At 39.8% G+C, this 25,112-nt stretch overlaps 4 protein-coding genes across 5 annotated transcripts; all 4 read right to left on the minus strand.

Annotated features, from left to right (window-relative positions):
• Nucleotides 1-259: 259 nt before the first annotated feature.
• On the minus strand, nt 260-11,340 carry katnal1 (katanin p60 subunit A-like 1). Of its 2 annotated transcripts, none has more exons than XM_071478725.1 (11): nt 11,226-11,340; nt 9,707-9,880; nt 8,813-8,973; nt 6,782-6,950; nt 6,513-6,640; nt 6,306-6,411; nt 3,874-4,032; nt 3,417-3,543; nt 2,994-3,128; nt 2,560-2,686; nt 260-1,864 (listed from the first exon to the last, which is right to left on the minus strand). In XM_071478725.1, the coding sequence occupies exons 1-11, from the start codon at nt 11,229-11,231 to the stop codon at nt 1,666-1,668; spliced, it is 1,491 nt and encodes a 496-aa protein (XP_071334826.1). In that variant the 5' UTR covers nt 11,232-11,340; the 3' UTR covers nt 260-1,665. The 2 variants fall into 2 exon arrangements, with proteins under 2 accessions (XP_071334826.1, XP_071334836.1); XM_071478735.1 differs by lacking the exon at nt 11,226-11,340 and adding an exon at nt 10,044-10,142 and having other exon boundaries at nt 1,529-1,864.
• A 968-nt stretch (nt 11,341-12,308) lies between these two features.
• Nucleotides 12,309-15,656, minus strand: LOC139621845 (ras-related protein Rab-33B). Its single transcript, XM_071478749.1, has 2 exons — nt 15,307-15,656; nt 12,309-13,707 (listed from the first exon to the last, which is right to left on the minus strand). Exons 1-2 carry the CDS (start codon nt 15,562-15,564, stop codon nt 13,261-13,263), a joined length of 705 nt encoding a protein of 234 aa, XP_071334850.1. The 5' UTR covers nt 15,565-15,656; the 3' UTR covers nt 12,309-13,260.
• Nucleotides 15,657-16,996: 1,340 nt separating this feature from the next.
• kbtbd7 (kelch repeat and BTB (POZ) domain containing 7) lies at nt 16,997-21,572 on the minus strand. Its single transcript, XM_071478911.1, has one exon. The coding sequence runs from the start codon at nt 21,243-21,245 to the stop codon at nt 19,374-19,376; it is 1,872 nt and encodes a 623-aa protein (XP_071335012.1). The 5' UTR covers nt 21,246-21,572; the 3' UTR covers nt 16,997-19,373.
• An 80-nt stretch (nt 21,573-21,652) lies between these two features.
• Nucleotides 21,653-25,064, minus strand: LOC139621949 (p53-induced death domain-containing protein 1). Its single transcript, XM_071478946.1, has 4 exons — nt 24,546-25,064; nt 24,379-24,446; nt 24,067-24,230; nt 21,653-23,686 (listed from the first exon to the last, which is right to left on the minus strand). Exons 2-4 carry the CDS (start codon nt 24,397-24,399, stop codon nt 23,452-23,454), a joined length of 420 nt encoding a protein of 139 aa, XP_071335047.1. The 5' UTR covers nt 24,400-24,446; nt 24,546-25,064; the 3' UTR covers nt 21,653-23,451.
• Nucleotides 25,065-25,112: the final 48 nt, after the last annotated feature.

Below are 25,112 nucleotides of genomic sequence, written 5' to 3' on the forward strand. Positions count from 1 at the left end.
AGATTTAATATGAAATGGGAATAAGTGTGAATACTTTACAATAAATGGATCTTTTAGTGGTTAATTATTTGCCCTAAGTTATGCAACCTAAACACTTGAGGCAGCCTAAAAGTGAATGTTGGAAAAAAGAGGAGTAACACACATCCATTTTCTTATGTATGTTTGTTACTGGTGTCATGTATCTACAGTTGTACTTATCACCCAACTCTGTCTGTACCAAATGGAAGACTCGGCCAATTCAAGACATGACCTCACTCAGTTTAGGGAGACCGATTTAATAGTTTTCATAAAATACAGTAACCATTAAGTAAGTGAGGATTAATTCATGACTAAACAATTCATATAGACATGCTATTTTAGCCTGACTACATTTGTTTGTCTCAGCAGACGTAAAATCAAACCAAAACTGATAACAGATATTAAAAACAACAACATAAAATATACAAACACAAACACATAATCTGTCACTTCATAACAGAGATTGTGGTTCTTCAAGTGTGTTCAGTCAACAGGAAATACAAGGGCTCCTCCAGGAAATACATTGAAAGTGCTTAAACATACATTAATTCAAGACAACGGGCCTCATGCAAGAATCATAATCACTTACAGTTTTGTTCTTAGGGATTTAAGATCATTGTTACCTTTGCCACAGTTTTGTTGTACCTAAAATTTTCTAAGTACAAATTAAATTCACTTGTGGTCCAGACTTGTACTGTCATACAAGTCATGTACAGTCTGTATTATAATGCCTTAATCTGAAGGAATTTGGAAATGACACACCAACAGCCGTGTCAGTGTTTTTATGCTTAGTGCTGCCCAGGTGAACATCCTCTGTTGCACCTAACAGTCTAACATCATAATCCCTCATTATTTCTGTCATAATATGCTGCACTGATAATGCTGTTTTAAGATTTTCTAATTGTTTCAGGTCTTCTGATATGACCACTTAGAGCGCTAAATCTGTTATGTTTTCAGCTGCTGAGTTCTGACAGCAGGACTTGAAGCTCCTTGATCTTCTTTTTACTCTTTGGTGACATTTTGTAAATGAAATTTTCCCACAAATGGAGCAGAACCGGGACTCTTAAATAGCAATATTAAGGGCGCTGATTATCCACATCTCACAAACGCCCAATTACAGGTTGACAGGTGATAATCATCGGTTTGAAACGGGCAATTTACGACAAGTTTGTGCAGTTCAGAGAGGTTGATGAATTTGACTTGGAAAGAGTAAGAGGGGTTTAGGCTAAGAATCTGAAAATGTTCTTGCACGAGGCCTAATATCTTAGTAAAACTAGTGCGCATTCCCTGGTCTACCTGTGTATTAGGCTACTTTTTACATAAAAAGTTCCCTGTGTGAGAAAAGTCCTTCCTCAGGTCACTTGTCAGTCAACAGCTGGATGATTGACAGCATCTACATGGACAGCTGTGTCGAAGCAACAACGAGGGAGGAATATGTGAAAGGGCAGGAGTGAAGCCACTGACAGTTCTCATCATGCTCTCTCAAAGGCACCAGTCTTCTGATGTGAACTTGAGCCTCTGTATTATCTTGATCCCTGATGTGCATCCTGGTTCCCATACAAGAGTTTACTGAGCTCTGAGACACACACTCCTGAGTCCCTCCTCCTTATCATTTTCAAAACTATGAGTTCCTCCGTTCACTGTTCTCTATACTGACCCAAACTCAGCCATCCAGGCTTCGTATTTTTCTAGGTCGGCAGCAGAGACAGACTTGGAGATCTTCTTGAGCGTGAGGGTGAAGTCCTCCATGGTCACAGGCATCTGCAGCTCGTCTTTGGACAGAGCTCGGATCTCCTCGGGGCTCAGGCCTTGGATTCGACGACGCATTGCCATCATGGACGCGTCCCTGACGTACATGTAAAACAGGTGCAGAGAGAGGCACGGGAGAGACGACTGTTACTTATCACACATATTAATATAAACAAATTTACTCCTTCAATAACACATACTTCAAATAGTATTTTGGCTGTTTTAAATTCCAATTTGAAGAGTTTTTCTCCTGTCAAAAAGGGATTGAGTCTGGGCTGTCTATCTGTGGACGACACATCCAAGGTCAATAAAACAATGCAGCCAGAGATGAGCAGAGACAAGTTGGGCAACATAAAATACCTGCCATTCCAAGCATAGCTATTAGAGAAAAGATGCCCCTGCGAAGAACAGGATGGTAAGGAGAAAAACGTTAAACTAAAACAATTAAACTTTACAGTTATTACAAATAATGTAAATGGTGAAGCACATAAACATATTCTATGAAAAAACTGTAGGTAATAGAAATGATGAAGCTAAACGTTAATCAGTGATTACTCCACTCGCTTTACTGGTCTGAATGTGTAAGCTCATGCCAGTGTATGTGTGTGTCAGCCAAAACAATCCTGTGCCTGGTTGGAGAGACAGCTACTGCACCGGTAAGAAAGGATGTTACTGTGTCGTCCACAGAGGTGATGAAAGATGAACTGATAATTAATTAAAGTGTACATAATTGTACTGATTTGGAGTTTTTTGTTTTTTTGTAAAAGTATACACACACTAACAAACACACACCTGCAGACGTTGGTGATGTCTGCTCCAGAGTAGCCTTCAATCTTCTCAGCGATGAGGTCCAGGTCCACATCAGCAGCCACTTCCACCTCCCTCAGGTTGATCTTTAGAAGCTCTACACGACCCACAGCTACACACACACACGCACGCACGCACGCACGCACACACGCACGCACACACAAACACAAACAGCATTGATCAGATTTTAGGATGACACATTTTAACATCAATTTCAGAGGAATGGATATTTGTTTAATATATATACATAAGGTGAGTAAATAAAACACTATCGGCCCATCAGTAAGACCACAATGTGAATCAATATTAATTACTCTTAGTTTCACTGTTTTGAGCTGTTGTGTGAAGCCTCTGTTAGACTGCTACGATCATCATCTCTCTAGTTTGTTGAACTGTCAGTCTGTAGGTGATGAGGTCACCTGTGGGCAGGGGGATGTAGATCCTCTTCTCCAGGCGCCGTCGTAGCGCCTCGTCAATGTCCCAGGGGAAGTTGGTGGCAGCAAGGACCATCACCATCTTAGAGGGGTCATCATTCTCAAGGGCTCCCCCCACACCTGGGTGCACAATTCATGTGACATAAATTGAATCTGGGATATTTTATTGAAATTGTTTTAGTTTAAGACTGAGCTTTTTACAGATTCACATTATATCGAACACACATAAAGACGATTTCATCCCAAAGGTGAGTTTTAAAATCAAAAGGTCTAAAACATGGGGGAAACATTACTGCATATGTGTGGCACAGGTTGAAATTTTTTTTTAACCCCTATAAAAACTGTCCGTCCATCCGTTCAATCCCTTCATAGCTTCACCACCCCACTGCTCTATTCCACTCCACTCACCATCCATCTGAACCAGAAGTTCTGATTTGACCCTGCGGCTGGCTTCATGTTCATCAGACGTTCCTCTCCTGCCACAGATGGAATCAATCTCATCTATGAAGATGGTTGTTGGTGCATAAAACCGGGCCTTAGAAAAAACAGAGTTTAAGAAACATTTTCTGTGTAACACCAACAACCATATAACAGTACAAATATATTTCCTTCCTCTGTTTTGTATTGTGACATTTTGCATTACAGACCTGCATTTTTACATAACGCTGTCTCCTTACAATTTGCCTCTCATTCACCCACCCACACACACCGACAGCAGTGAGCTACCATGAAACCAGCTTGTCTGACCATCAGGCGCAATTTGTGTTTCAGTGTCAGCATGTGGACAGGGCTGGGTGCTGAACCACCAACCCTGTGATTAGTGAATGACCCACTCAACCTCCCATATACCCATATGCATACGTACCATTTCAAATAGCAGACGAACAAGTTTTTCAGACTCGCCCCTGTATTTGGAGGTAAGGGTGGAGGAGGACACATTGAAGAAAGTAGTCCCACACTCTGTGGCCACAGCCTTTGCTAACATGGTCTTCCCTGTCCCCGGGGGCCCAACCATTAACACACCCTGAGACAAACACACCATTGTTATACTTAAGACACATAAACAGACGTATACAGAGAGGATGTGGTTTGACAAGCAGTGACTTCAACTTCTCACAGACACGGAAAGAGTCACTGTGAAAACCTACATAAACATAATACTGGCAGACATGTCAAAGGATCTCCTGCAGCAATTAGAAAACTGTGTATTTACTTCAGTAAATCAAACAGCGGTATATGTAGGGGGTAAGGATGCGTAGCATTTAAACCCACAGGGCTGATGAACAGCTCCAAAATCTGAGAAAGCAGAGAGTGCTTCATCAGCTCCTCCATGACTGAAACCAGCAGATCTGATCAGACTTACCAGTGGTAATTATTCACTATTGTAAACTACAGTACAATCCCTTGCAAATAAGCAAATGCGTCACTGCTATTTTGCTTTGCATAACCGGTACACCTGAGTTACTTGTTTATTGACACAAGTGTCATTCCTCATGTAAACAATTAAAATAAGGCACCTTTTCCATCAGCTTTGGCAGCTAAAAGCTCATAACAACTTGTTGCCAGTTTCTCAAATATCTAAAATTATTGTCAAGTTATGCTGATTCATTGCTGATTCATGGAAGCTTGAGAGAGAGAGAGCTAATGCCAAAAGCAACACTGTTTTGCAGTTGTTTAAATGCCAGTGATATTAAACAAAATTTCCATCCCCGATGCAAATCTCTTCTGTTAACATTAGTCATAGATCACTGCCACTCTGATGTCTGACATTTTGGCATCTGGTTTGTGTCTGTTGCTATGGAGATTACATTTACATCATGTATCTGTAGTCCCTGCTGCTGCACAATCCATACACTAATGTGTCTTGTATTCCCAGCAGGATGAGGCAGACAGATTTTCAATTTAAAAAACGTACGCAACAAAGGTTTATCAGAATCTCAGCAGGAGCAGCTGGGAGTGGGAGGGTGCACTTGCAGTAACAATGCAGCACAGGCCTCTATACTAAATGTCAGATATAATTAAACAAATACCCCCGGCCTACCTGCGTGCCAATTAAACAAAGAACTTAAAATGTCTTTTTTGTTCTATAACTAATGCATTAGTCCTTCATTTAACTGTATCAATTATCTGAAAAAAATCACCTATTTTGACTGAGTAAAGAGTTCAATTATGCATGCATATATCAGACAAATGGAAAGCATTGTGCTGCTGTAAAAAATGATAAAGTATTGACCCTCACATGGCAGGCCTGAGGGAAGAGGCCTCACATGATGAAGCTCAGCTCAGACTGGTCATTCAGTCATGTAGACACTGAGAAGGAGCGTGACTGAGCAGGCTTATTGCTGCTGATGAGAACATATGAGAGATTTGGAGTTGTGTTCATATCTAGGCAAAAGAACAGCAGTGGGGGAGTTACACTACAACTTTGTAAAAGCAGGTTGCACCATACAAGTTAGTTACAGCAAAGAGGCAGGACAGATCTTAAAACAGACACCTCCCTGTTGTCATAGAAGTGATTAAAAGGCTGGGAGACTAACGATAGAAGAGCCAGAGGATTTTTTTTTTTCAATATTTGAAACGGGACCACAGTTTCTGGGAAAAACTATAATTTTATGCTGCAGTCACTTGGTTGCTTGCAACAGAAACTTGTATCTGTTGTTGCTGACTTGGGTAGAATCTTTTACGCTGAGATTGAAGTTTTCTATTCATCCTCAGCTCAGTAAAGAAAACATACATTACAGCAGAAATGATAGATAAATGATCTTTTATTAATGTGGCAATGTGCGTATGTTAGCTAGTTTACACGTGATTTATTGCATTACAGCCAATCTATTTAACTAGTCCATTGTTAGTCTCTTTACTTTCCGTCACTAGTCTAACTTTGGATCACATTCCCATACAGCATGCATGCAGCATAATAATAATAATAATAATAATAATAATAATAATAATAATAATAATTATTATTATTATTATTATACATTTTAATATTTTAATTTTTTCAAATGATTTTCCTGTTTTAACTCCCTGTCTTTTCTATATTTGTCAAAGCACTCCAAGCTGCATTCTATGTATGAAAAGTGCTATTATTGTTATTATTATCAAATCTATTTTAAATTTGAGCACAGCACAATGTGAGATGCTCACTGTACCAAACATGTCCCTCTATTGATCTCTGTGATTCCTTTGTAATTTTAAGAAAGCGCAGAGTATATAAGCCAGCACGTGTGTTTGTGTGTGTGTGTGTGTGTGTGTGTGTGTGTGTGTGTGTGTGTGTGTGTGTGTGTGTACGTGTACCTTCCAGGGGCGACGGATGCCTTTAAAAAAGTCAGGCATCCACATGGGTAATACGACTGCTTCTCTCAGCAGCTTCTTAGCATCTTCCAGATCGGCAATGTCATCCCTACAGTTCAACAAGAGAGTTCAGTCAGCAGTGCTAACAAAAACAGCCCCTACAGTACAAAATGTAAAGGAGTATGTAAGAATCTGTGTATGCTACCATACCAGTGTACGTTAGGGTTACGGGACACGATATCTCTCTCCAGTGAGTCCACCAGATCACTGTCGTATCCTGTGCCGTCAAATTTCTTCTGCTCTACATCCCCTGATCCATCACCACCCCCCTTCTTTCCCTGATAAGTAAAAAAAAAAGGAAAAATTATTTATAAAACCAAAAACAGGTCATTTTTGGGGCAAAAATGATTTACTCCTTAAAGAACTCACCCACTCACCTATCCATTCACTCAACCACTAATCATCATATGCAGTCTTACCTTATCGTCTTTGGCCTTTGTGCCACGGGCGTCTCTGAATCCTGGTCGGTCTGGTTTAATGTTGGCCTGACCACGGCCTCCTGGCCCTGCCCCTCGATGCTGCAGACCAGGGGAGTCCTTCCTCTGCTGCTTCACCGCACTGTTGGGACGCTTCACTGCAACAGGATTCCTACAAAGACCCACACACAGGGTTAAAACTATACACATGGAAAAGAGTAGGACACACCAAAAATAATTTGCAATTGAGGAAATAGTGGTAATAATGTGTGCCTAATGTTCCAATAGATTGGCATGAATGTTAAACCAGCTCTGCTAGTTCCTTCTCCAAATAGAAGCTTCCTTATTCTGAATAGAATAAAATAAAATGTGCAGGTATGTAGGTATTCCTTCCAGCTTTAAGTGAGTATCATTATATAAAAAGGTTTTCAAATGCATGTGTCAATACAATATTATAAAAGTATGAGTAAAAAACATGATGTCCTAACCTTTCACTTAGCCTAATTTATTTATATGAATATCACATGAAATATAAGAATCAGTGGGCCTCAGACATAAGGAATTTATTTTAAAATGGGTGTGGTTGGAGCATAGACAGACTGGTATATTATACAGTGCATCCGGAAAGTATTCACAGCGCTTCACTTTTTCCACATTTTGTTATCTTACAGCCTTATTCCAAAATGGATTCAATTCATTTTTTACCTCAAAATTCTACACACAATACCCCATAGCAAAGTGAAAAAAGTTTGCTTGAAATTTTTGCAAATATATTAAAAATAAAAAACAAAAATCTAACATGTACATAAGTATTCACAGCCTTTGCCATGACACCCAAAATTGAGCTCAGGTGCATCCTGTTTCCACTGATCATCCTTCAGACGTTTCTACAACTTGATTGGGGTCCACCTGTGGTAGATTCAGTTGATTGGACTTGATTTGGAAAGGCACACACCTGTCTACATAAGGTCCCATAGTTGACAGTGCATGTCAGTGCACAAACCAAGCCATGAAGTCCAAGGAATTGTCTGTAGACCTCTGAGACAGGATTGTATCGAGGCACAGATCTGGGGAAGGGTACAGAAAAATTTCTGCAGCATTGAGGGTCCCAATGAGCACAGTGGCCTCCATCATCTGTAAATGGAAGAAGTTTGGAACCACCAGGACTCTTCCGAGAGCTGGCCGCCCGGCCAATCTGAGCGATCGGGACAGAAGGGCCTTAGTCAGGGAGGTGACCAAGAACCTGATGGTCTTTCTGACAGTGCTCCAGCGTTGCTCTGTGGAGAGAGGAGAACCATCCAGGAGGACAACCATTTCTGCAGCACTCCACCAATCAGGCCTGTATGGTAGAGTGGCCTAAGACCACGCGAAACAAGATTCTCTGGTCTGATGAAACAAAGATTGAACTCTTTGGCCTGAATGCCAAGCGTCATGTCTGGAGGAAACCAGACGTTGAGTGGCCCAGCCAGAGCCCAGACTTGAGCCCGATTGAACATCTCTGGAGAGATCTGAAAATGGCTGTGCACCGACGCTCCCCATCCAACCTGATGGAGCTTGAGAGGAATGCAGAGAAGAATGGGAGAAACTGCCCAAAAATAGGCGTGCCAAGCTTGTAGCATCATACTCAAAATGACTTGAGGCTGTAATTGCTGCCAAAGGTGCTTCAACAAAGTATTGAGCAAAGGCTGTGAATACTTATGTACATGTTAGATTTTTGTTTTTTATTTTTAACAAATTTGCAAAAATTTCAAGCAAACTTTTTTCACTTTGTCATTATGGGGTATTGTGTGTAGAATTTTGAGGTAAAAAATTTATTTAATCAATTTTGGAATAAGGCTGTAACATAACAAAACATGGAAAAAGTGAAACGCTGTGAATACTTTCCGGATGCACTGTACCTCAACAGAAATATAAGCCAATCTCTTCATTTTGCTTTTGCTAGCACACACGAAAAACTTGACCCAAGTGTTTTAACTGATAGTAGGAACAGTAGAAAAAAAAAATCTCTGTCAACACAAAGACACACACACACACCTGTGTTCTGCAGGGATGGGAGGGGGCCAAACTGCTGGATCCTCAGGTCTCTCGTCAGATTGAGGTGCAAAAATGTCGATTGGCTTCTCTGACTTAAAGCTCTCAAGCGTTCCCATGATGGCTTTCACCTGTTCATACTCGTCAATGAGTTCCTGCCTGACCTGATCACAAGCAGAAGAAGAGTGTCAGCACCTCATCACGGAGCATCCTAGTGAAAATACAACAATACAACAGTTGATGTGCGTAGATGTCTGTAGTAAAACCATACTGGGTTTATAGCTAAGCTTTAATGTTTTGCAGGGGCTATTTGGCTTGCAGACAGCAGTCAATGGATCATGACTTCAGAAACATTGAACAACATTGAAATAAAAAAACAAAAAAACATTAGATACAAAAAAGTGCTTATCATCAAACCACCCAGAGAAGGCAGGTAGGCCACCTGGTTGCATCAACAGCTAATGACAGGCCAAATTACATTTTGCTTAAAATCCAAAATTTGATAGAATAAATGACCTCATATACCTGTTAATGCTACCTATATGGAGGTTAAATCTCTACTGTGATGGGAGCAAAGCAAACACACTGACTCACAAACAACCTTGACAACCCTGACTACCCCCTACTACTACTGATACAAGTGAGAAAGATCATTTGAATTTACACAGGGCTGCAACTGATGATTATTTCATTACCAGAAAGTAGAGATACTCAAAAAAAGTACAAGTACCTTAAAACTGCATTGAAGTACAGTACTTGAGTAAATGTTTCATGTTACATTCCATCACTGGTTCCCAAATATTTGTACTGCTGAGTTGCAGTCCCAGGACTCAATTTTAATGACAGTTTAATAACATGTGTGAGAACATAATGCATCGGGAATTTGGGGGAACTCACCTGTTGCCATTTCACTTTAAGTGCAGGGTCTCTGAGGGACTGACAGTGCCTGTGGATCTGTTGAATGACGCCCTGATAGTACACATTGGAGGAGTCATAGTTCCCAAGCAAAGCATACTCACGGCCCTTCTTGGCGTTGTCACATATCTCTGCCAAATTCATGCTGAATAACAGCTATAAGGTGAGGGAAAAAAAGTTATTACTTCTACTGGAACAATGATGTTGGTTAAATGTTGGTTAGTTAGAAGGTTTTATTAGTGTATTTTCATTAGCATTCCATAATAAGTACATCATATTCAAATCATATAAATCATACACCCTAAATAACACTGGTTACCTATTATCATGTCTCCCATTAATTCAGTTCCTTCACCTCTATCCTCCATACCTCCCCAAAAAAGAGCATAACACAAGTACACTCATCATAATGCAGATAGTAACACTCAACGTCAACATTTAAGTCCACAAAACAAACACCTGCACAAAACAAACATCTCAACACAAACAGACCCACACCCTGTGTGCATTTCTTTGTTCTGTACTGTTCTGCTCATTCTACTATTTTATCTAAATAAAATATAACATGATTTAATAAAAGTTATGTCCACCTATATATACAGCAATATAGTTCAACTACAAAATGGCAGTAAAGCTGAATGAACACCTGTCTAAAACAATTTCAACACAAACTAAACATTATACACACAATATTTGTGAATGCTTCCCAGCACTAGTTTTAACAGGTTTCCAGATGACTAAGAATTGGTCCATTTAGATATCAGGTACATGCACAAACTTTCATGTGGAATAACATTCAGAAATGCTTCAAACCATATCAACACATTAGGGCTTTGGTCCGTGATCCACATGTGAAGAATACATAATCTTGCCACATACCAACATATTCTCATAATATACTTGATTTGCAGTGTGACCTGAACGTCATCCACAGGCTGAAGGGTTCAGTGTTACTGTGGCGTCAGGTGTGTCACAAATCTTGGATTTGACATTATACCAAAACTCTAAGATCTTAGAACGAGTTCAAAAGACAAGAAAATATGTTGCTTTCCCCGTGTTGCAGCGTTTTAAGCTAAGCCAAAACCACATTGTAAATTCTAGTTATTACACGATGGTGCAGCTTCCATGCAAGACAGGTGTCTGCCAAGTAGGAAGCTGCTACACTGCTACACTGGTCAAAGCATGGAGGTTAAGCTGTCTGATTCCAGGGAGTGTGATTTTAAATGTTTATCGCAGACGGTTCACCACACGGTTAAATCAAGCCACTATTCAAATGAGCTTCTTTACTTGTCCACACCCTCTTATCTTACCGACGTTAGCTTTTGCTAGCTTGCTGCTAGGCCACAGACATAAAACAAAACGAAGCGTGTGCCAATAAATAACGTAAACGCTACTTAATCCTCCCAGCATGTGTTAAATATACAGCTATACAGAAACAATCGGCCAATAACCTAAATTATATTCTTTAACTACCTATCCTGCATGAAAGTAACGCTCGTACCTGCATGAAAAGCACTTGTTTGTGTTGTTCTCTTTGAATCAGTCCGGTATTGAGGAAAGTGTTACCATGGCCGCAGAGAGACGCCGCGTTAAGAATACAGGCGGCTCTGTTACTGTGCTGTGTTCACGGACTTCATGCAAGCTGGTAAATATTAACTCCCTCATGAGTGCTCCTCGATCGAGGATATCACAACAAACGGATTGTAAAGTAAGTGCATTCGTTTTTTTTTTTTAAATGGCGACGTGGATAATTTGATTTCGTTTCAAATGGGAAATATTTCCCATGTTTCATATATAACTCGAAAAACCACTAGGTAAAGAAACATTTTGACCAGAGAAATTGCTCGTTTACAAGGTTCATAAAACATATCCACGGCACGGCTATGCATAAATCGACCACTGGTTGGTGGTAAAACATTACAATTATTACCGGCATAGATGAGAGACTCCTCAAGTGCTCAGAGAAATGGAAAATTTGAACATCTACGATTTCATGACAAGTGAACAAGACCAAGTGATATGATCGAAAGCTCCAGAACAAGTTAATAAATGGCCTTTGTAGGGAGAATATTTTGCCAACATTAAGATATTGCAAACTAGGATGAGGCTAAAGTTTATCAGGTATTATCCAATAAATCTAATAGAATGACCAATATTATATGTATTTATAATTAATTAGTGGCAAGTATTTATAAGCATAATGCCAGTTAGTTTATCAAAATAATTCAAATGCTTCACTAATAATAATAACAATAATAATAATAATCAATTAATTAAAATACATTTTTAGGTGCAAAAATGTCAGTGTCTACATAAAAATCCATGGTGTGTCAAATCTGTCAACAAAACTGAAACATGCAATCAGTTCTAAATATAAATAAGATAATAAGTGTGTTAATGCTCAGCTCTTTGCAAGGGCAATGAATCACAGCAGCTGGGTTCTGTACATAGACAAGCAATAACTTGTTTTCCATTACATCACAGAAAAGAATACATTAGAAAATGCAGTGTGCTGTCTGAATGAGCAATGCACAGTACACTCATCAAACCAAACATACAAACAAAACACCAGACACCTCAAAAATTAAAATTGTAGGGATATAAGCACTTTTATTGATTTGCAGCTTTACATTGTCACAAATTCCCATACTGTTGGAGAGTGTTTGCATTATTTCTCACATGCAACAAAAGTATCAGTCAGATGTGATTATTTTCCCCCTCACACCATAAATATGGCATAACATGAATTTCAAGAACTGCTGAGTTCACTCATGCATTTCAAGTGAACTATGTGGATTTGTATTTTGTCCCTAAAGACAGCTACGTCTTGTCATTAGTGTTCTTGGTTTGACTGAGCTCTTGACAGAGAACTGTCATGGCGAATGGGCTGACATAAAGCTGGTTATGTTCATAGTGTGAAATACACATTCACATTCAATAACAGCATCAAAACTCATGCTGCAGTCATACTTATTTAAGAACTGAAATATCACTTTAAAACATTTGCTAAAGAAAATGATTGCACAGTTTTCTTCACAGTTAATTTACCTTATTGGTCCCTTTATGCACTCTGAAATGTAAAACCTATTTTCCCCTTAATTCACTGTCGAATTCTGTAGATAAGTTATAATGCTGTGGCTGATTGCATATAATTTGTCTAGTTACTAAAATGCACTCTGCAATACTGTTTTTTGAGTTAAAGTGATTTTAAGTGCAGTTTGAGCTACAAGTACTTGTCATAACTCCATATCCATTCATGCGTTTCACTGAAATGTTGATTTAATATTGTGCAAACTTATATATACACTATAACCCATACTGTCACTACCTGTGCCTTATAGTAAGCAGGGGAAAGTGTAAAATCATAGCAAGCGTCTGTCATTTCTATCCTTTTATCATAAGAGGCCTTTCTGAATTCAGTCTCAGTGTTTGGAAGCTTGGTTCAACACTGCTTTCTTCAGCACCATTATTGTTTCTAAAGGCTGTGGTGGCCTTCGCTCATGCTCTGTATACATCCATACAGGATGGAGGTGACCTCAGCATTGACAAGCTGCTGCTTCCTGTTCTCTCTGGTTCCACAAATGCCTTACACTGCTCTCACTCAGCTGCTTCAGTCTCAGAGGTTTGTGACTCTTCAGCCTATAAGCTATAGTCAGAAAGATAGCATCAACATGTTCCTTCTCAGCGGGGTCTTTGGCTGAAGTCTCAAACAATGGGAAGTTGTAGCTGTCGGCAAGACACTGGGCAGTTGACGCGGGGACCTCCCGGCGGTCCCTCAGATCACACTTGTTTCCTACCATGATGCGAGGGACCAGGGGCCCCACAGAGTGACGGCTGCACTCCTCAATCCACTCAGGGATGCTCTCGAAGGAGGAGAGGCTGGTCACGTCGTACACAAAGATGACGGCATGGACGCTACGGTAGTAGTGCTCCACCATGCTCTTCCTGAAGCGCTCCTGGCCTGCTGTGTCCCAGATCTGCAACTGGTATGACAGAAACAAACAAAAAGTGTTGTTTTTCTATAGTTTTCTTATTGTCAACCAATCCTAAGAAAAAACTACAACCAATCATTCCATCTCTCAATCAATGCATGTCTCAATCCTTTCTGACTGTTTTGTTTCTCAGCTCAAAGCCCATTTGCTCCTGAACATCTACATATTTAAGAACTGGTCACAGATAAAGTCTCATTTTTAAAAAAAGCTAAATAATCAGAGCTCATTATTAGAGCTAAAAGCTAAATAAACTCCAGGACATTGTGTTTTTTTTATGTGGGGTTGACTCAAAATACACTAGCTTGTATAGTAATGAAGGAATACCCAATGCAACAGTGTGGCTCACTGATGTGATCTTAGTTTTTCGACAACATTCAAGGCCTATGGCAAAGAAGAATAAGCTATACACAAACAATATCTGTCAGCAGGACCAATCCTTTGTTGGTTTTGGTATTTCAAGGGATTTAGTGACAATAAGAAAATTATAGAATATCACCTGTCACAAAGTAGCTCAGTGTGTATGACAAGATGATGCGGTAAAATAAGCCAAATTTAGGTTCAAATTAATGTTTTATTTTTTTAAATAAATGTGAGTGCTGAAAGGCAGACGGACAAGCATTTTTCACAGAAGTCACAGTGTCGAGGCAAGAAAAGCACAGGTGTAGATAAGTAAATTGACGAAGGCGAGTCTCCATTTAGCTGTTTCAGCTTCAGGGTTGTGGTGTTGTTTGTGCTTGCTCAAACAAGAGAGCCACCGTTAATGTTATCAATTCCACCTGTGACAGGTCAAAATGCCTGCTTTGAAAAAGGCCTTTTGGGAGCGCAGGACTGACAAAGACCCTTTTCACACAAGGGATTTTGCCTGGTAATAAACAGGAAAGCCAAAGATAATATTTAACAACCGCATTGCATTTAGGTGAGCTATAGTTTCCAGGTCCTGGTATTTTCCATGCTGGCTTACGATGGAACTGAGCTATTGTCAAAGAAATTAGTTTCACCTGTGCTCCTGCTCCTATGCTAAGTCCACCATGAAAAAGGTCGACAGGCCTTGTCGAGCCTCGTTTATGGTCCACAACTTAGAAATAAATAGTGGCTGATGCCATAAATCACTTAAATGTCAAATTAGATTCTTTTGTCATCACACCAAGTCTCATTGTTTTAGAAACCCTCCCATGGTATGCTTCTCCTCTCTCTCTTTATCCATATAAAAATACTGTGGGGAAATTAGGGAGCAGTTTGTCTGACTTGCAGATTGAAAGGTTAAATCTTACTGGTACTGTAAAAAGTTCACAGAGATGTATTCTTCTTCCACTTTTGATGTTTACCTTTTATCGCAGGGTTATAATGTCTACTATAAAGTGATTTTTGTTTCTTGTAGATGGTAGGACATTCAACCTACCAGACCAGTAAGCCCTATCTCTTTCAAATTAATGTTTTGACATGGTGCCATCACCAGTGTTTGATCCAGGTCAGGCTCTCCTCTGTGTCCACTTATGAACCTTAGCTCTGACAGATGGCTGTGTTAATTTAGCAGGAGCATTAGGTATGTGTGATAACTGTAGGTGTGTGTGTGTTTGTGGCTCATCTCACCTTGATACTCTCCCCATCGAGCTCCAGCGTCCTCTCTCTGAAATCAACCCCGATCGTTGCCTCCGGGTTTTTCAGGAAAGTGCCCCCGCAGAATCTGTAAGTCAAACACGTCTTTCCCACATTTGAATCTCCTATTACTATTATCTTAAAAATACGTGCTTGGACAGTGTCATAATCGCGGTGCGAAGAGAGCTCTAGAGAGTCATTTCGGCTGAAAATTGTGTCAAATTCTACCCCAGGTTTGTTTTCTATTGCCATCGCTCATCATCTCGCAGTCTGGAGGTGGACGGCGCCGAAATATCGCGAGAATGTGAGACCACAAATAGACGTCTCGAGTTGACCTGTCTGTTTCACAGCTGAGACACTGTCAAACGTTATTCACTACTTTAGCTATATTTCCCCACAGTATGTTGTTGTTTGGTTTTCATTGAGTAATTCTTATATGAAATATTTATTTTGGTCTCAAAATCTCTTTCCTTCTTTTTCCTGAGTGAGTTTGCCAGCAATGAATAAGTAATGGGTCCTTAACACTCCTTAGAACAAATTAATTGTCTTCTTCTTTTCCTTATAACCTGCAGTTTATATTTATTTACTATATTTATTTAGCTTTTATTTCATTCATTTCTAATACTTAATATTATATTTTTATTCATTATGAACAGCAGTGAAAGATACATTCAGATATTTTAGTTAAGTTAAAGTGGCACTACCACAGTGTGGAAATACTGCGTTAGGTACAAGTATTACCAGTCCTGCATTCAAAATCCTACTTAAGTAGGCTGCATAATTAATCAAAATATACACACTAAAATATACTTAAAGTATCATAAGTACTCATGTATGTAGAATAGCCATTTCAGAATGTAATGTATATTATTACATATAATGTATTGAATTATTTGATTATAATTATTGAATTGTATGAATGTGTATATCACTTTAATGTTGCAGCTGGCAAAGGTAGAAGTAATTTTATATAGGCCACTGCTGTGTAGTTTATGAATTTCCCGATGGGCATTGATAAAATCTTGAAGCAAGATCTGAATGATTGAGAGTCAAACTACTCTCAGGCTGGACCAATCAGAGCAGAGCTGCACAATTGCAAGAGTGATGAATGAGCAGCTGATCACAAAAATATTATCTTATACCTTACCATTTATTTGTTGATTATATGTTGAGTTATTAATCTGAATCTGTAAAGGAACTTGTAACTTAAGTAAATATGGTAGAGTAAAAAGTGTAATATTCGCCTCTGAAATGTAGTGAAGTACAACTATAAAGTGGCATAAAATGGAAGCACTCAAGTAAAATATGTAAAAACAAGTATCTCAAAATTGTACTGAAGAACAGTTGGCCCACTTGAGAAAATATACTTGCTTACCACTGATTATAAATTAATCAGGTTTTATTTTCTTGTCTGGCCATTTACATGACATGTCATGAAATTACTGAGACACATTAATCAACAACCAACCAAACAGTACATTATGTATACTCAACCTCTAACAGCACAATATATTGACCTCATACATATTTGCACAGCCTACAATAGCAACCCAAGTGATATCCAACAATGAGAATTAAATATATGGAAAGATATGTACACAGTATCATCTCTTATCTATATCCTTCAGTTTCAACATGTTGTGGCCATAAAGTTTGGGGAAAAAAACAAAAATACACAAGCAAATGCTCCTCTGCATCAGACACAGATATTTATTTGACACATACACTAAAACAGCTTTACAACCAAGACCACATGTTACCATAGCCAATGAACCCTCCCCCCTCACACACATTCAAAAATATAATAACACTTCAACTATCCATCATACAGACACAATGGCGAGAAGTACAGTCATTTACCAGTTTGTTAGGTATACTTAGCTAAAACTAACACAGTCTCATACAACAGCCCTGTAATAAACCCCATCTTCATTAAGGTTATACATTTTCAGTGTTTGTTTAAACCCCTTTTTAGAGGTGTTGACTGAACTTTGACATCTTGGAGGCTGTAGTTTGTGGTAAAATCCATTATAGTAGGAGGTGTTGTAATATTTTAACAACATTCATATCAATAAGACAAATAAACACCTCAATGGGTTTCAACACAAATTATAAACTGGTAACTGAGTGTACGGGGTGGTTGGTGAGGGCTGTGGCTTTGCAAATGTTGCATTCATGCAGATAAAATGTCCTCCAGCTAAAACAAATCATCATCAGGAACAAACAATTTAACACTTTACGAATTTTGATTGTAACATAAATGTTAAGTTAAAAATAAATCAGATACAAAAACACATACACACAAATATAACAGAATAGTTTCAAATAAATTTAATAAAATTTATCATTTGTCGCCAAAGCTACCTAATTTCACTACACCTCAAAAAAATATCAATCATGGCATACAGGCTTTTACTTAAGCCTAAACCTGAGTGAGTGTACAGTACATTGGCTTCTACATTTCATACAGTAGTTTTCACAACACTGGCTGTGTGCGACATCTTGATGTGCATCAACAAAATAAAAAGGACAGCAAATTTTAAAGCCCTGTAAATGACCAGTTCTGTCATTAACATGAGGCACTTGAGCTGCCTGACGTCCCAAAAATCCCAGTCATGATTTTACACTGATTATAAGCAGGTGTGCTCCTGTATTCAAGCTCAATATTTCTGTCACAAACTTGTCTTTATATAACACATACACTAAGTCTTAAAGCGTTAAAGGGGCCTGCCACAGATTTAACATAAACATGTTAATTTACTTTTCATGGAGAGTACTACTCAGCGTGTGCAAACAGTTTCACATATAATGTCTTTTGTAGCTCTGGAAGAGTTTTGTCAAGTCTAAAAAAAAAATTTCACAGGTGACATCACCTGGGCATATCAGCTTCAGTTTGGAGTGCACAAATTTTTAAACAGACAGCGTGCTTCCCAAACTACAAATGTGAAAAATGTGGGCGTTAGCCAAGCACAAAATATCTAATGAAAGATACAATTATGTTGCATTATGGCAATGACTCCCGATTTTTTTTTGTCATGTAATTTTACACAAAAAAGACACAAGGCTTCCCTGCTATAGTGAAGGCAAGGTGCATGCCTTGGTAGCCTGGATTCGCTTGATGAACACCACTAGTTGTTCTTTTTCCAGCCTGTCAAAGTCTGTTGATCTTGTACTTGTCATTTCTCCTCCTGAATTAGTCTTGGTAGCATCAGATCGCTCTCAGATCTTTTCACACCAGACATTTTTGACTTGTCGTAGCAGGAAGAGCACAGGTGGAACTAAAAACATTAACGGTGGCTCAGTTCCAGCAGTTATTGCAGTGCAATGCAGAAGTTAATTATCTCATAAGTAACACCTGTGTTTGACAAGTTAAAATATGTTGAGCTTTAGTTCAATTTCACTTCCTTTCATTGTTCAATTTCATTATTTCTGTGAACTTGCGGATCTGCTCTGCGAAGGCTCGTTTTGGAAACCACTGCATTATGGTAAGTGCAGGATCCCACTGCTGCTGCTTCGATTTTGACCCTTTCTTTGTTAATCTGCCTCTTGTAGGTTCTCCTAATTTTATGGAAGTGTAATACTACATCTCTGGAGGACACTTCATTCAGCGGTATTTATTAATGTGCTAATTTATGAACCTAGAGCCTTCACCATGATGTATCTGTTTGAAGTTATTGTGTAAACTCAGTCTGCAAGGCTCCACCAGGCATCATACTGTCCTCCCTGCTGGCAGGACATGATACTTGACATTGAAGCACAAAGGCCTCGACTCTCAGCCATGAGGACAAAGACTGAAAGGAAACACTGACAACAGCTCTGCTTCATTCCCTCCCTCCTCTGAATGGTCATTAGCCAGACTTGGATATATTTAGATATAAAATAAAAAAAATGTGAAGATTTCCACTTCTAAATGGCTGGGTGCTTCTACTCTCATTGACTGATTTTTTTTTAATACTGAATTAAATCTGGATCTGTGACCTCTCCCCGCAGACAGAACCCTGTAGAAATCCATTAAATTATAAATAAGTTAAACCTTTTCTTTGACACAGTAACAAATTTCACTACCAGTTCTCATCTGAGAAAGAGCTAGAGCTGCCAGAGTCAGAGTCAGCATCTGTCAACCCATCAAAGTCCCAGTCGGCACTGGAGCCACTGTCATCGTCCTCCTCTGTAGAGAAGCTGTGAGCAGAGCCCAGGCATGCTGGGTACACACGTGTTGAAACGCACACGGGCCCCAGGGTGGACACATACACTGCCATGACGTTCTTCCAGGTGTCCCTGGCTGGGTCGTACTCATGGATGAGGACCCTGTTTTTGTTGTGCTGCAGCAAAGTCTGAGTGAGGAGGATCAGCTTGTTGTTGTGCTGGATCACCTGGTAATTAAGAGCCCGACTGTCAATAGGAATATCGCCCAACCTCTTCCATTCCCCTCTGGTGGGACTGTAGGCTTTCACCACAGGGGTATCACACACACAGATGATCTGATCCTGAAATACGCAGGCCTTGTGAAGCTTGTCTCTTCTCAGTGACCCACAGTGGCGCCAGCGGTTCCTTTTGGGATCGTAGCAAAGCATTCTCCTTTTATTTACCACATACAGGTGGTCGTTTAACGCCACCACCTGCATTTTCCCCAAAGAGTGAGGCAGAGGAGCCACAAATGTCCATTGGTTCCTCTGGACGCTGTAGCACTCGACCTCCTTCAGTCTGGCGTCCGTCACTGGATTTCTTCCTCCCAAGAGGTACACATGGCCGTTGAGGTAGCCCATCCCAGAGTGTATCCTTCCCAGTGGCCTCTCTGCCAACTCCTGCCAGCTGTTAAGCACAGGGTTATAAAGCCAGAAGTGTTTAGAAAGGTGGGAGGCTAGGTACAGGTTGTTTTCAGGTGTGGCACAGGCGATTAAGGACTCCATGGTGGAACGTTTGTAATCCTGACTGCTGAGGTCTTCTAAAGGAGGAGCCATGAAATAGAGGTCCTCTGAGTATGGGTCACAGCACATTATGTTGTCGTTGGGAAGGCCGAAGAACAGAATCATTTCTTTTGCACTTACGCCTATTCTGTGTTTTGGTACATCCTGCGTTGCAGGCATCCCACAGCTGTCCTCTGTGGACCTGTTGAAGAAAGTTGCAAGGTATTTCTCGATCAAAGGCCTTGCCATGAGGCTCTCCAGGTAACACTTGTCCTTCTCAGTGAACAAGTTCCAGCGTACACATTTAAGTGCCTGTAACGCATCCTCCCTTTTCTGTGGTTCATTAGCCTCGATCCACTGCAAAGCAGCGGAACATACCTTCCTTTCACAGTCCACATCCAAAGTGTCCAGAGACAACAACTCCTTTAACTGCATCAAATCCAGCTCACAAAGCTCCCCTCCATTGCACACCTGGCTGAAGTTCCTAGCTATGAAAGCTTGTGCATTCTCCTTCAGCTCAGGGTTGTCATAGGTGTCTGCAAATTTGAGTATCCCCACACAGTTGGAGAGGTCCAGCCTCCTCGTCATGAAGCTGGAGCAAGCCTTCCTAATATACTCGAGCTGGAGCATGTTGGCCGCCGCGTACAGCCTCTGCACGTTGCCCTCCGTGATGGTCACCCTGCCTGTGTAGCAGTAGTCGATGATGACCGACATGGACTCGGCGTCCACCCCGCGTATGACCACTCTTTCCTGCATGCTCTCGTTCAACCCCCCGGTGAACATGCTCTTGAAGTAAGGACTGGCGGCGGCGAGGACGTTGCGGCTGCACAGGAAATGTCGGTCGATGTCACCTTTGGTCGACCGGCCACTGAGCTCCAGTGACTCCTCTTCACGCTCAACCCCGATGGTAACATCTCCGAGCAGCCGACAGTCGTACAGCAACTTCAGCTCGCTCATCAGACCCCGAGCGTGATTCACGTCCTCCAGCACCTCGGGGCCACTGAAGCAACTCAGCGCCGAAGCCATTGCTGCAACTTCGGTGGGCGATTTCGCTACTTCACGTCGGCGACGGCTTCAAATAACATGCTCGCAAGGATAATGACACACGCGTCTGCAAATGAACATCAAACATATGGTGCGGAAAAACACACCAGCAGCTACTTCACAGCTGAGCGCTCCGCTGTGTGTCTGAAATCCGACAGTCCTTTATGTCCACCTGGTCATAATGTCCCGGTCAAAGCTGGGGTAGTCCACAAATTACACCCCGAGAGTCGCTGTGACAGTGCTGTCAATTTTCTGTGATTTTTTTCAGCGCTGTTATCTGCTTTAAGTGTAGCAGTCTCTTAAAATAAAACAACAGTGTCAACACAGCCAAGGTTGGAGCTACATTTTCCGGGAGGAATTGCGAAAATAAAGCACAATGTCACGCACAAGTGCTAAACGGATTCCTCTTTGTTTCAATCTGTCTTTAATGCAATAGGTCATTGAAGGGTTTTTGATTTCAGTCTGCACGTTTAGCACTCTCTACAAGTCAAATTAGTCTTATTAACGCAAAATGAAGAAAGTGTAATCTCTTATTTTGAAGGCAAGCTTGCCTGGTTTCCGCTGCTCGTTCATACAACCTTGCTAAGAGATTTCACGTCTCTGATTGGTTTGTGTAACTAGGTCAATCTAAGTTTGGTTGTCGTCGATGAATCAGTGCAGGGATCTAGCAAATGTTAAAATTGCATTATTTGATTTAAAAAACACATTTTATTTTCTAACTTTCAATTTTGAAAGTACATGATGTATTTAAATGTATTCAAATAGTCTGACTTTAAATTTATTATCATTACTATTATTGTGTGTGTACAAATTATGATGATTTAAAAGACTCAGCAAAACCTTGAAATATTCTGGTGGACAGATGATCGAAAACTGAACTGGTTGTTTAATGGTTGGTAATTTTGTCTCAAAAGCCTGGAAGAGAAGGCAAGAGGGATTATTTAGTATTTATCACCATTTCTACAGTTCTGTGTAATTCATCATATTAGCAATGATTATCAATTCTGTGGTAGACAGTGATGGTCTGATGACTTGATTGTGAAAGATGTTTAAGTTTTTTTTGTTTTTTTTCATGTATGGACTTTCCTTGTTGTTTAGAAATGTATATGCAACGCTATGGTCCTGACACATAATAATTTATGTTGCATGACACAATAATAAAGATTTCATAAATTAATTCATTTATTCTAAAACTCACTGTCATGAAGCTCCAGGCTCCTGTAAAGAGAGTGGCCCCGGGAAGTTACTGCTCCCAGTCTAGAAATAGTCCCGGACATAACAACACTGTAAAACTGTAATGTGTCATTTTAATGCCTAATGACTATTGGAATAGGCTTCTTATAAGATTTTCATAACAAAATTTGTTTAATACTCTAAAAAACCAAACACTAGCCATAAAACTAATAAACAATCATCCATGTGATGACAGAAATCAAAAACTTCACTGCACTTACAAATTACAGTTTAATATGTACATTGTACAATAGCATATATATAATATTCCTTTATTGTCTGATGTTTGTGTATCTATTCATATGTGTATGTTCATCAAAAGATGCACATAAACTACTTGCCTAAGTTATTACATTAGCCATACATACATTATTCCAGTGTTCTTTGCATTACAGTGCGTGCCTACACTACTTTTAGCATATTTTCATGTTTTACTATATATCTTTTTGTATATATGGTAATGGCACTTTGTAAGTACACTGATAGATCCTGTAATCCATATTATTTTCCAACATACTTCACCAATAAAGTTGATTCAGATTCTGTAATGTGGATTTTTTTAAACCTAGCTGATACCTCTATGTGTCTACTACTTTCAGAAACCGTGCTTAAGTGGTTATTCAACTAGACCTTGATAATGAATATAATCATTTCTGTCATGTATCGTGCAAAAATATGTCAAACATTTCCTGGTTGCAGCTTCTCAGATATTTATTTATCACTGTAGATTGAATAGTTTTTTTTCTGTTCTGTTACTTGGTCAAAACAATGTCATTTTAATTGAATAACAGGAATTCAAGATGTGTCCTAGAAATGAACTTTTCATCTTTATTGCAAAGCTTTAATCTCTTACAAGACAAATAAAAATTGCATGACGATATACATGTTCCATATTGCTTGTACAGTCAGAACTTTGGGTGCAGACACAGCTGTTTTTTTGCATTTTCACCTGGTCTCAAGTGTATCTACGGTTGAGGTCGTTGATCCTGCGTAGTGCGTCTTGGTTGTGGATGGTCTTGTGCACTGTGATGAGGAAGGGGAAGGCGGAGGGCAGCTCCACCCTGCGGCTCAGCTTCTGGTGGCCCCAGTGGAGGCAGCGCAGCCTTTCAGCCAGGTCGCGCCTGCCTGCTCGCTCCAGTCCATCTTGCAGCAGCTTGGTCTTGTTGGGCTTGTCCCATGACCTCTCATACCTGTGAACCAAGGAAGGGAAACAGGAGAGAGTCAGTCATAAATACAATGCAATGGAGTTGTGTCAGAGTGAAGGCATGTGTAGGAGGCCGCAAAGTCATAGGCTTAGAAATTTTTTAATATGAAAAGTCCTTCTTTAAAGAATCTTTAAAGAATTCAGTGGTTTCAAATGATCAATTCTTGTTGGTGTTAAAGGTAAAAACTGGTGCAAGTATTGCACAGAATGATGGGAAAAATGTCCCCTTGCATAAGCTCTTATGTTACTAATCAGGTGTTAATTCAGGAAACAACCCTGTATGCATGATGTTGTATTATTATGCACACTGACAGTGACTAAATCTTGCTGCAACAAGTCACACACACATGCACACACACAGTGTACCAGCTTTCCAACATGGTTCTGGCCTGGACACTCTTCTCTGTAGATCTGGTGTGGAACCGGCCGATCTCAGTTCTGTTGAAGTCAAGCTCATAAGCCAAAACAGTCCACTCAAAGCCAAGCTGAGTGGAAATCTCCTGCAGTGTCTTTAGGTTAATTACAGCATCCTAAAAAAGAAACCAAAATAACATAGAAAAACCCCTAAAGATAAAGGGATTCAAAAATGATTCATTACCTTCGATAAAGGTGTCAAAGACTGTCCATGAAATATGTTTAAAATACATGGAAGTGAAAATGAAAACAGATTACACAAACCTCTTGTGCTTTGTTGGGCATTATCTCAAATTCCAAAAGATCAGCAGTACAAGTCACACTCTAAGTACCTGTTTTCATAAACCACATTTAATAATTTTGTGAAAAAAATTAAACATACACTTATGGCCCAAAGTTCCAAATAGCAGGCAGAGATTTTATTCACTTACCCTAAAGTACAGTATTCCAATAATGAGCGTGGTCTGACTGTTACTGGGGAGATTCAACATCAACATACTGACCTGTTAAACATTAATCACTTTAGCTCCAGGCTCCCGTGTGAAGCTAAAAACTGTCAGGTCAAACCAACCACCTCCAAAACTGGAGTGAAGTCTTCACCATTACATTTTAGAGAAATCGGTACCTTCCAAACATTTTTAAGGAGTGGAGGAAATGCCCTATCAGTAATGAGTCTTTAGTATGGAATTATATATTTTCATGGTGTAGAGATGATTTGTGTTGCTTAATATCTGTTGCATTAGAAGATAAAAATGCAGATAAATAATAAAATGGTGTTTTCAGTTGAGCATTGTGTCTCCTGGACTAGTTGGACTGTGTTCAGAGAAGTCGGTCACCAGTTTCTCAAAACACAGACTGTGTCAAGTCAAAATTATCACTTATTTTTGCACATTTACAGCAAAACATTCTTAAAATGGCAATCGTTATGAACAAATACACCTTCTGGGCACAGTGGAGTAACACTGCTACCTGCAGTTGATTATTAGCACATTTTCATA

Source organism: Trachinotus anak, unplaced genomic scaffold, assembly GCF_046630095.1.
Source record: "Trachinotus anak isolate AG129_WGS33_773 ecotype Australia unplaced genomic scaffold, CSIRO_AGI_Tana_v1 ptg000001l, whole genome shotgun sequence".
NCBI lineage: Eukaryota > Metazoa > Chordata > Actinopteri > Carangiformes > Carangidae > Trachinotus > Trachinotus anak.

Excerpts from the sequence above, each read along its gene's own strand:
- katnal1 (XM_071478725.1), bottom strand. Across the intron at positions 8,974-9,706 it reads TTAAAGTGAAATGGCAACAG|GTCAGGCAGGAACTCATTGA; the intron begins GTGAGTTCCCCC and ends GCTTGTGATCAG. Across the intron at positions 6,412-6,512 it reads CGTAACCCTAACGTACACTG|GGATGACATTGCCGATCTGG; the intron begins GTATGGTAGCAT and ends GTTGAACTGTAG.
- LOC139621845 (XM_071478749.1), bottom strand. The coding sequence starts at position 15,564 with ATGGCAATAGAAAACAAACCTGGGGTAGAATTTGACACAATTTTCAGC. Across the intron at positions 13,708-15,306 it reads TCGATGGGGAGAGTATCAAG|TTGCAGATCTGGGACACAGC; the intron begins GTGAGATGAGCC and ends CTGTCATACCAG.
- kbtbd7 (XM_071478911.1), bottom strand. The coding sequence starts at position 21,245 with ATGGCTTCGGCGCTGAGTTGCTTCAGTGGCCCCGAGGTGCTGGAGGAC.
- LOC139621949 (XM_071478946.1), bottom strand. The coding sequence starts at position 24,399 with ATGCCCAACAAAGCACAAGAG. Across the intron at positions 24,231-24,378 it reads TGCCCAACAAAGCACAAGAG|GATGCTGTAATTAACCTAAA; the intron begins GTTTGTGTAATC and ends TTTCTTTTTTAG. Across the intron at positions 23,687-24,066 it reads AGAACCATGTTGGAAAGCTG|GTATGAGAGGTCATGGGACA; the intron begins GTACACTGTGTG and ends CTTGGTTCACAG.